The sequence below is a fragment of the Eleginops maclovinus genome, chromosome 21 (genome assembly GCF_036324505.1).
Source record: "Eleginops maclovinus isolate JMC-PN-2008 ecotype Puerto Natales chromosome 21, JC_Emac_rtc_rv5, whole genome shotgun sequence".
Taxonomy (NCBI): Eukaryota; Metazoa; Chordata; class Actinopteri; order Perciformes; family Eleginopidae; genus Eleginops; species Eleginops maclovinus.
Genome location: NC_086369.1, coordinates 17,188,020 through 17,198,795, shown reverse-complemented (window position 1 = coordinate 17,198,795; position 10,776 = coordinate 17,188,020). Strand labels below are relative to the sequence as shown.

The 10,776-nt window shown below is 45.2% G+C and overlaps 1 protein-coding gene and 1 pseudogene across 1 annotated transcript; one reads left to right on the top strand and one right to left on the bottom strand.

Moving 5' to 3' along the window:
- Positions 1 to 1,030: 1,030 nt before the first annotated feature.
- LOC134883781 (myb/SANT-like DNA-binding domain-containing protein 4) lies at positions 1,031 to 2,791 on the top strand. The gene is made up of 7 exons (XM_063912196.1): positions 1,031 to 1,400; positions 1,596 to 1,663; positions 1,793 to 1,966; positions 2,058 to 2,116; positions 2,207 to 2,272; positions 2,400 to 2,462; positions 2,546 to 2,791. The coding sequence occupies exons 1-7, from the start codon at positions 1,246 to 1,248 to the stop codon at positions 2,693 to 2,695; spliced, it is 735 nt and encodes a 244-aa protein (XP_063768266.1). The 5' UTR covers positions 1,031 to 1,245; the 3' UTR covers positions 2,696 to 2,791.
- A 2-nt stretch (positions 2,792 to 2,793) lies between these two features.
- LOC134883782 (putative nuclease HARBI1) lies at positions 2,794 to 4,494 on the bottom strand (annotated as a pseudogene).
- Between the last annotated feature and the right edge of the window lie 6,282 nt (positions 4,495 to 10,776).

Here is a 10,776-nt window from a genome sequence, read left to right as displayed (position 1 = left end):
CACCAAGAGAACAACATCACAACACCAAGAAAACAACACCAAGAGAACAACAACACAACACCAAGAGAACACAACAACACCAAGAAAACAATACCAAGAGAACAACACCACCAAGAGAACAACACAACAGCAAGAGAACTACACAACACCAAGAGAACAACACCAAGAGAACAACACAACACCAAGAGAACAACACCAAGAGAACAACATCACAACACCAAGAAAACAACACCAAGAGAACAACACCACAACACCAAGAGAACACAACACCAAGAGAACAACACCAAGAGAACAACACCAAAACACCAAGAGAACAACACAACACCAAGAGAACAACACCAAGAGAACTACACCACAACACCAAGAGAACAACACAACACCAAGAGAACAACACCAAGAGAACAACATCACAACACCAAGAAAACAACACCAAGAGAACAACACCACAACACCAAGAGAACACAACACCAAGAGAACAACACCAAGAGAACAACACCAAAACACCAAGAGAACAACACAACACCAAGAGAACAACACAACACCAAGAGAACAACACCAAGAGAACAACATCACAACACCAAGAAAACAACACCAAGAGAACAACACCACAACACCAAGAGAACAGCACCACAACACCAAGAGAACAACACAACAGCAAGAGAACAACACCACAACACCAAGAGAACAACACGACACCAAGAGAACAACACCAAGAGAACAACATCACAACACTACCAGGAGAACAACATCACAACACCATGAGAACAACGTCACAACACCAAGAAAACAACGTCACAACACCAAGAAAACAACGTCAAAAAACCAAGAGAACAACACCAAGAGAACAACATCACAACAACACCACAACACCAGGAGAACAACATCACAACACCAGGAGAACAATATCACAACACCAGGAGAACAACGTCACAACACCAAGAAAACAACACCAAGAGAACAACATCACAACAACACCACAACACCAGGAGAACAACATCACAACACCAGGAGAACAATATCACAACACCAGGGGCCTGTACTACGAACGGAGTTCAACCTACTTAGAACTAACTCAGGGTTTCCGCGGTAACCCGGGGTTGACTAAACCTGGACATCTTGATTGGTCTTAAACGGTACTACGACGCTGATTATGAAGTTGATCAGCTGAACCTGTGTTCACTCAACCAGAGTTACTGCGCGTTCACATAAAAGGGGTGGTACCAGCGCAAAAAAACACTCTCGATCATGGCGGGCTCTCCCTATTTCACAGAAGAGGAATGCGAGATCATAATGAGGAGTTATGAAGAGTATAAACCGACCCTGGCTGCTAAATCCAACACCGCGGCAGCAAACAAGGCGCGACTGGGGTGTTGGCAGCAAATTACAGACCGCGTAAATTCGTAAGTAGGCCTATTTCTTTACTTCTAGGCCTATATGTCCGTTAAAATAATCCCAACCTGAATACAGTATGTCAGGACGATGTACAATAACAGTCGGAACGTTACTGTATCGTATGTGCAACCACAAATGAAGCAGGACAACTGAATGTTTAGTCCCCTTCACTAATTCTGTGTATGTCCCTTAAATACTTCCAGAGGTACCAGCAGCGCCAAACGGACCTGGCAGCAGGTGAAGATGAAGTACAAAAACATCATTCAGAATGGTAAGTAAGAATGTGTGTGTGTGTGTGTGTGTGTGTGTGTGTGTGTGTGTGTGTGTGTGTGTGTGTGTGTGTGTGTGTGTGTGTGTGTGTGTCTTGTCAGAGAGAGCTAAATGTGTCTGTCTTTAACAGCCAACAAGAAGAAGGTAGAAATAAGGCGCACAGGAGGAGGGAGGGCACCAGACTCCTTTACTCTTGCTGAAGAGTTGGCCCTAGCCAACAACAGTGGCAGGGTGATGATGGATGGGGTGGCAGGGGTACAGTCTAACCCTGGGGCAGCTGAAATGTCCACCCTCTATGTGCAAGGTAATGTATGGCATTCATCGTTCTTCATGTTAGAGTATTTTGGCTTTCTTCCCCTGAATCATCAGTAACATGTGTCTTCTGTTGCATGCAGTCGAGGGTGGAAACATCACAACCCTGCAGCCACCAGGATGCATTCATCCTCTGACACAGGTAATTCAAATGGATAACATCCATGACATGTAAATTAGGCTATGTCACCCCTAAAGTATGGGTGCAGCGTAAAATTCTGAATCTTTTCAGGATGATGATGATGATGATGATGATGATGACGAGACCCTCACAGCCCCCTCCGACACACACATGCAGGTTAAAACACTTTACTGCTACTATATGCCACATTAATGTCCTAGGAGGGTGAGCATCATTTGTCAGTACTGTCTGAATCAAGTGACCTGTGTCATTAATGCAATGTGTGTGTGTGTGTGTGTGTTAGGAGGACTTGGAGGAGCTTTCCCCTCCTGAAGCCTCCCTCCCAGGGACCTCACAGTCAGACAAAGTACAGTTTCTCCTTCCTTGTTTAATTACTGAATATAATGCATACTAGGCTAATGTGTACAACATGGGGTGGGGGTTGTGTAGGCCACAGTGGACAATGTCCGCAGTTTATACAAGAAAGTGCTGGAGCTAGACCGCACAAAGAAGAGGCTGGAGATCAGAAAGCTGGAATTAGAAATTGAAAAGCTGGAACATGAGAAGAAGGTATTGTCTTATCACTCCATTAATATATAGGCTACCCACACCCTATATGTGTGTCATTGATCTGGCTTTTCGTCACCTTTTCTTCTTGCAGGAAAGAGAGTCATCTAATAAATGAATAATATCAGAGATTGGTGTGACATGTCTTTATTTTTGTGCATTTAATTTGTGGTGTGTACAATTCATTGGAAAAACTGGTTGGTAATGGCATCCCTGACAGCACGGCCTGTTGGATGATCCAGGGTGATTGGATCAGTAATATCAGGGGGTGGGGGAGGATCATGAGGGGGCACTCTTTCCTTCCTTATTGTGGCGACATTCTGAAGAACCACACATGCTGCTATGGTTTGGCAGGCCCTGTCTGGCTTGACCCGAAGGACCTTCAGGCAGGCGAATCGGGCCTTCAATATGCCAAATGTCATTTCGATCCTGGCCCTAGTGACACTGTGTGCATGATTAAATGATCTCTGTTGCCTTGTTTGTGGATCAGGAAATGGTGTGATGAGGAACTTCATGCATGCGTAGCCACGGTCCCCCAGCAGGATTCCATCAAATTGCCCTTAGATGAAATGGAGGAAAAATTAAACAACTGTCACACTGATTTCATGTTCACTATTAAAGCATATTACTTCAGGTAAATCGATATAGGACTTTTACCTTGGTGGAATCTGTCAGACAGTGATGATTCTCTGAATATACGGGAGTCATGGACTGACCCTGGCCACCTTGCATCCAGGCTTGTGATCATATAGTGGTGATCGCATGTCATCTAAGAATATGTGCACAGGTAAGGAACATAACAGGTGAGGCATGCTGTTGCGCATGTAAATGACACCACCCCATGCAGAGGACAGGAAATCATTCTACATGACAACAGGAATTCACAGGTTGACATTACCTATTCCAATGAATCGTGGACTGTACAATGTACGCCTACTGTTAATCTGTTAGTCTTGTGTATTACCTGGACATTGATGGTGTGTTTGGACTTTCTATTCACAAAATCCCGCTCATGCTCTCCCAGGGGTGCACTGATAGGAATGTGCGTACAATCAATGGCTCCAATTACTCTTGGGAAACCTAGATATTTTGTTAGTCAAATCAGTTGCCAGTCACAATTATGAAATGTGCAAATTACCTATTTTTAGATTAGTGGCATATTACCAGCGATTGCATAGAACCCTTCTTTTATCTGACGTGCAGGCAAATGGCAGGGAATACAACAAATGCATCCACCAGTTTAGTGAGAGCAAGTACCACCTTCCGTATCACCCGGCATACAGTGTTCTTACTCAGGTTTTCAGCATCACCGATGGAATACATATATTGTCCGCTGGCGAAATAGCGCAATGAAAGACATAACATTTGCTCGATTGTGAGGGCCTGACTTCGGCGGGTTACATTAGAGACGTCCGCCTCGAGCAGCTGGCATAGGTAACGAATTCCCTCAGCTGAGAATCTATATCTTTCATGGAGAACATCGTCCGGGTACGCCAGCGGATTCTGGCGGTCTCTAAATACCCTCGCCCTCCGAAGAGAGCCCCTCACAATCTGCGCGCCTATATCGTACGGATCGTCCAGGTATGCTGGCATTGTCTTTAGGGGACATGTCGGTGGAGGAGTGGTGTCTAAATAGGGTGTGGTTAATCGGAAACCTAGGGTTAACCAAGAACTAAAACTGGGAAGACCAGTTTTGGGATCCTACGTATATTGCCATGGCAGCATACCTCGGTTTTAACATATCCAACTTTCGTAGTATGGGTTAACCAGCAACATACGCTGCACGTGACCAAGTTACTCTCGAAGTTACCCCGGTAAGCCAGAAAACCAGCTTCGTAGTACAGGCCCCTGGAGAACAACATCACAACACCAAGAAAACAACGTCAAAACACCAAGAGAACAACACCAAGAGAACAACATCACAACACCAGGAGAACAACATCACAACACCAGGAGAACAACATCACAACACCAGGAGAACAACGTCACAACACCAAGAGAACAACACCAAGAGAACAACATCACAACACCAGGAGAACAACATCACAACACCAGGAGAACAACGTCACAACACCAAGAGAACAACACCAAGAGAACAATATCACAACACTAGGAGAACAACGTCACAACACCGAGAGAACAACGTCACAACACCAAGAGAACAACACCACAACACCAGGAGAACAACATCACAACACCAAGAGAACAACGTCACAACACCAAGAGAACAACACCAAGAGAACAACATCAAGAGAACAACACCACAACATACACACACATAAACCTCACGTGGTTTAGGACAGTGTCTCCACTGCTTCAAACACAAGAGATTCATTTTGCTCTGAAGGATCCTCAAACAGAATCAAACTGATCTCTGGATACAGCTCTTTCTTCTATGCTGACGTAGAGGCAGGCCCTGTCCGTGATGAGTTCAGGGTCCTGAGGACAGAGCGTGAGTTTAGATGAACTGCAGGTCGTCCTCACTAAAACCGCTGCTGGCTCCAGTTTGATATTTCTGTCTGCAAAAACAGCTGAGTTAATCTTTTCTAACGAAATGTTTGAAATCTTTCAGACTACTTCCCTTTCTACTCTGAAGTGTACAGCCTCTCAGAGACCCTGGGACGCCACCTGCAGTCCTTTCATCAGAAAGCTGCACTGTTTTGAAAAAGATGGATTTGCTTTAACCCCATAAGGGACAGAAACTCTAATGAACTAAACTTTGCTAATTCGTCTGTTTAATGAATTGTGTTCCTTCTGTCTGCTTCCAGCTCCTGAGATGATGACGCTCCACCTGAACCTGGGTTTGTTGTTGTTGTTGTGGTGGATGTTGTGGTGGAGGTGGTGGAGGGCAATCCTCAGAAAGGCCACGAAGGACGGTGGTCGGACGATCGATACTCAGGGAGCAGACTTGAAGGTCAGACGCTCTAATGAGAACGATGTAATTGCAAATATTCATCTTTTGAATGTTCGCCTCTGAAATCAGGTTATCAATTACACATGCGCGCACACACACACACACACACACACACACACACACACACACACACACACACACACACACACACACACACACACACACACACACACACACACACACACACACACACACACCCAAATGTGCACAAACGCCTGTCATCAAATCCCCGACGGGGTCAATGATTAAAGGACAAAGAAGATGTGGTTAAGGATAAAATGAATCCAGCTTTCTAGGAAAGCATGCTTTCTAAGTTTGCTGTTGTTTTCTTCTTCTCTCACATCCTGAGTGTAGTAATGAAGAGAGGGGGAAGAAACCTGTGCAATAATAAAGATGATTACTAAAGAGCAGCAAGACAACTTTTCCACAGCTGCGTTTAAAGTTTTTCCATTTGTGTTTCCGTACACCTGTGGTTGTGTTTGGTTGGTCTGATACTTTACAATACATGGAAACTAAACACTGCTTTATCGTTTGCTTTTATCTAGACGGGACCATCGTTTACTAAATGAACATCCTGCTTTGTGAAAGAACACTGGAAATAAGAGACCGAAACCTAACTCATCAGGAACATTTTCTCATAGACTTCTACAATCTGAGGTAATAAATCAGGAGAGGAGCACGAACATTTCCTCATAGACTTCTACACAATCTGAGGTAATAAATCAGGAGAGGAGCAGGAACATTTCCTCATAGACTTCTATACAATCTGAGGTAATAACTCAGGAGAGGAGCAGGAACATTTCCTCATAGACTTCTATACAATCTGAGGTAATAACTCAGGAGAGGAGCAGGAACATTTCCTCATAGACTTCTACACAATCTGAGGTAATAATTCAGGAGAGGAGCAGGAACATTTCCTCATAGACTTCTATACAATCTGAGGTAATAAATCAGGAGAGGAGCACGAACATTTCCTCATAGACTTCTATACAATCTGAGGTAATAACTCAGGAGAGGAGCAGGAACATTTCCTCATAGACTTCTATACAATCTGAGGCATAGACTTCTACAATCTGAGGTAATAAATCAGGAGAGGAGCACGAACATTTCCTCATAGACTTCTATACAATCTGAGGTAATAACTCAGGAGAGGAGCAGGAACATTTCCTCATAGACTTCTACACAATCTGAGGTAATAATTTAGGAGAGGAGCAGGAACATTTCCTCATAGACTTCTACACAATCTGAGGTAATAATTTAGGAGAGGAGCAGGAACACTTCCTCATAGACTTCTACACAATCTGAGGTAATAACTCAGGAGAGGAGCAGGAACATTTCCTCATAGACTTCTACACAATCTGAGGTAATAACTCAGGAGAGGAGCAGGAACATTTCCTCATAGACTTCTACACAATCTGAGGTAATAACTCAGGAGAGGAGCAGGAACATTTCCTCATAGACTTCTACACAATCTGAGGTAATAACTCAGGAGAGGAGCAGGAACATTTCCTCATAGACTTCTATACAATCTGAGGTAATAACTCAGGAGAGGAGCAGGAACATTTCCTCATAGACTTCTATACAATCTGAGGTAATAACTCAGGAGAGGAGCAGGAACATTTCCTCATAGACTTCTACACAATCTGAGGTAATAACTCAGAAGAGGAGCAGGAACACTTCCTCATAGACTTCTACACAATCTGAGGTAATACATCAGGAGAGGAGCAGGAACATTTCCTCATAGACTTCTACACAATCTGAGGTAATAACTCAGGAGAGGAGCAGGAACATTTCCTCATAGACTTCTACACAATCTGAGGTAATAACTCAGGAGAGGAGCAGGAACATTTCCTCATAGACTTCTACACAATCTGAGGTAATAACTCAGGAGAGGAGCAGGAACACTTCCTCATAGACTTCTATACAATCTGAGGTAATAACTCAGGAGAGGAGCAGGAACATTTCCTCATAGACTCTACTCTGGTGGTGATGCAGTGCAGAGACCAGACGGTTTTGGTGCAGGCCGTAATTGTGCTATCAATATGAATGATTTCCATTATATTGAGAATAAAGGCAGCTGATAGCAGGATGTTTGCAGCACATCAGAACCCAGACCTGGTCAGACTGCTGGACTGGAGCTGCTGCAGGGACCAGTCTGGGTCAGCACTCAAAGTGAACCTCAATAAAGTTAGGCAGTTTTACAGCCAGGCCGGCTCACCTGTAGCTGCTTAGAGAGAAACACAGAGTGATCCGTGATGGTTCCCAGCATCAGAGGAATCTGCTGGTTGTCTTGATCTGGGAGAAGTGGGGTCTGCTTTTCTTCACCTACCAGAGGGGAGACAGTTCCAGAAGAGTTGGGAGACTTCTGATAGCTGCCATGTTAATTACGCCCAGAGACGCTTACTTCAACCGGCCTGTTAATTTCTTCCCTCCACAAAGAAATGTAAAGTAATTACATTTCCTGGTGAGCAGCGTGTGTGTGGGAAGATAAGAGTGAGTGTGTGTGTGTGTGTGTGTGTGGGGGGGAGATAGAATGTATGTGTGTGTGTGTGTGTGTGTGTGTGTGTGTGTGTACCTGTGCATTTCACACGAACAAGCACATTGCAATTCATTTCTGTGATTACCTACCAGTCCTTTACAGCTTTTTAAATGTCAACTGCGGCTTTGATTGACATGCAAATGTGCGGCTGGCGGAGGCTAATGGAGGCAGGGTGGGGGGAGATAAGAGCTTTGTCTCCCGCTATAGGCTTAGGCAGGCGGGGTAGGAGAGCATGGCTTTAAGAGCAGGTTAACCCCTGCCATGCCACCCACAATGCACTGGGGTTGGAGGCAGGGCTCTGGCAGCTGGCCTTTAAAGGGAACGATGGTTCCTGCGGTTCACTCTACGGCCTGGATTTAGTCAACCTTTTTATTGACCTTAATGAAATACAGAGGAGACTCTGAGTCAGGATGGTACGGTATGGTAGAACAAGTGTGACAGGAAGAAAAACTTTCTCAATGCTTTGACTCAACAACCTTCTTCTTGCTGCTGTTGTAGAGACCTCAAACGTGTGGAAGCCTGCATGCCTAAAATAAAGATTATTTAGTCATTCAAATAGAGAAGTCTTTGAGTCTTTGGGCCTCGGTGGCGGTTCAGCGGTTCGATGGCGGTCGCTGAGTGCAGCTAAGAGGCTTTGTATTGATCTGACTCTTTAAAGCAAACATAATTATGATGTGAGCTTCAGAGAGAAAGCAGCAGGTAAGATGAGAGTAAAATCCTCAGTGGGAGGAGGGGTTATTCTCCTGTTGAACATGAGTGATAAACTCATCATCGTGCGTCTTTATCCTATAGGTCATATATGAGGTGGGTCAAGCAGCTGGAGGTCAGTGATGAACAGCATTTAGCTCCAACTCCCTATGTGCAGAGATCTGATTACAGTAGGTGTGATGATGATCACCTGCTGCCTTCTCCTTGGATTACCTCCTAATATTCAAGCAACAACAGGTCTCCTCCTTATATCACTATCCTATCTTTCATCAGGACGTGTTCAACGCCTCAATGGATTTGAGGCGTGCCCTCTTCGGTTATCTGCAGTATAACTTCCTGAAGGAAGCAGAGGTGTTGTACCGGCTGAGCAGTCCTATGTCCTTCTTTGTGAATTAAGCCATTCAGCTGCTGCCCCTCGTCCTCGTCCTCGTCCTCCTCCTCCTCCTCTTCACAGTGAGCATCAAACACACAACTGTTGTTCCTCTGCAGCGCCACGCCGTAAACTGGCAAATTCCCTGTGCTTTCACTTAAAATGTCCCCGACTGGAAATGAGAGGCATAAATCATGGAGCCGACTGGCACCAACGCGCCCGCTGTGTCACATCAGCCTGCATCTTTTACAACATGGGGGGGGAGCGGTGACACTTCCCAGCCCGGGAGCTACTGTTAGTCAACCACTCATATCCATTTTTAATGAGCTCTCAGCCGTGATGTAGTGTAATCTCACCTCCAGGACCCAGTGACGCTATTTACTCTTAACGAGAAACCGCACCGGCCAAACCCCCCCGATCGGAGCATTTATGAAATTCAGCTTTATGACTTGGACACACAACTGTGTGTGTGTGTGTGTGTGTTTCTCTTATTATAGCATTGTGCTGCTGGCTGGCCTCGGCAGCGAGTTGCTGTTCATATACGGTGAGCCACTGAGGAGGATCATCTTAACCTGGGGGGTTACGGAGAGAGGACTACTACTGATGATGAGTTTTATACACATGTTGACCTTTCTAACCTGACTGAGGGCTGGGTTTAAGACTGGGTTCAAGACTGGGTTTTGATTAAGATGTTTGAAAGTCCTCTGATCAGACCATCATTGGAAGTAAGAAGCGTTAAACCTGATCAGCTCTGAAACATCTCCTGTTTCTGCTTTGATAAATACCTGAGTCCACAGCCATGCTAAGGGTATGTTGGCTGAAAGAGGAAATGCCCAGTGAGTGGAGACGATTTGTTGATGGGGGGTCAGAGGAGAGTCAGATCTCACAGCAGAGTAAAAACATCATCTCCTTTCTTTACTTTGTGCTGCTTTAATGCATCAGCTGACATTTAGCTATCGATGCTAACAGCTCTGAGCATCTCCTGTCAGAGTGTGTGTGTGTGTGTGTGTGTGTGTGTGTGTGTGTGTGTGTGTGTGTGTGTGTGTGTGTGTGTGTGTGTGTGTGTGTGTGTGTGTGTGTGTGTGTGTGTGTGTGTGTGTTCAACCTTTGCAGCAGTAAAACTCCTCTCAAAGCGTTCCTCAGTAACACTGCCTGGCATTTACTCAGAAACTCTCCCGGCGTTGTGTCGGCTGCAGGATAACCTCTCGTCTCACGGATAGTTCATCTGGGGGGGGGGGCGGCAGTCAGGAATAAACTTTCTGCAGGGTTTCTTCTTTTGTGATCCAGAGAGGACACACACACTGACCTATAGGAGAGGTGTGCAGAGAGGAAGAGTTAATGTGCTTCATCAATTGGCAGTAATTCAGCTCACTATCGGGCAGCCGCTGACGGACAACAAAGGGTAGGTCCAGCAACCATCAATCAGACAGCAAGAGCAGGAGAGCACTTTCTGGCAGCACGCACTGTCTGTCCTTGGTAAAAGAGGTGCACTTGAACACATCGCGAGACAACCAGTTCTGCAGCTGAGGAAATAACCCAGATTCAATCTGACCTGCAGGTATACAGGTGAGCGTGAGCTGCAG

Coding starts and splice junctions, on each gene's coding strand:
- LOC134883781 (XM_063912196.1), top strand. CDS start 1,246: ATGGCGGGCTCTCCCTATTTCACAGAAGAGGAATGCGAGATCATAATG. Junction 2,117..2,206: donor GCATTCATCCTCTGACACAG/GTAATTCAAATG, acceptor GAATCTTTTCAG/GATGATGATGATGATGATGA. Junction 2,273..2,399: donor CCTCCGACACACACATGCAG/GTTAAAACACTT, acceptor TGTGTGTGTTAG/GAGGACTTGGAGGAGCTTTC.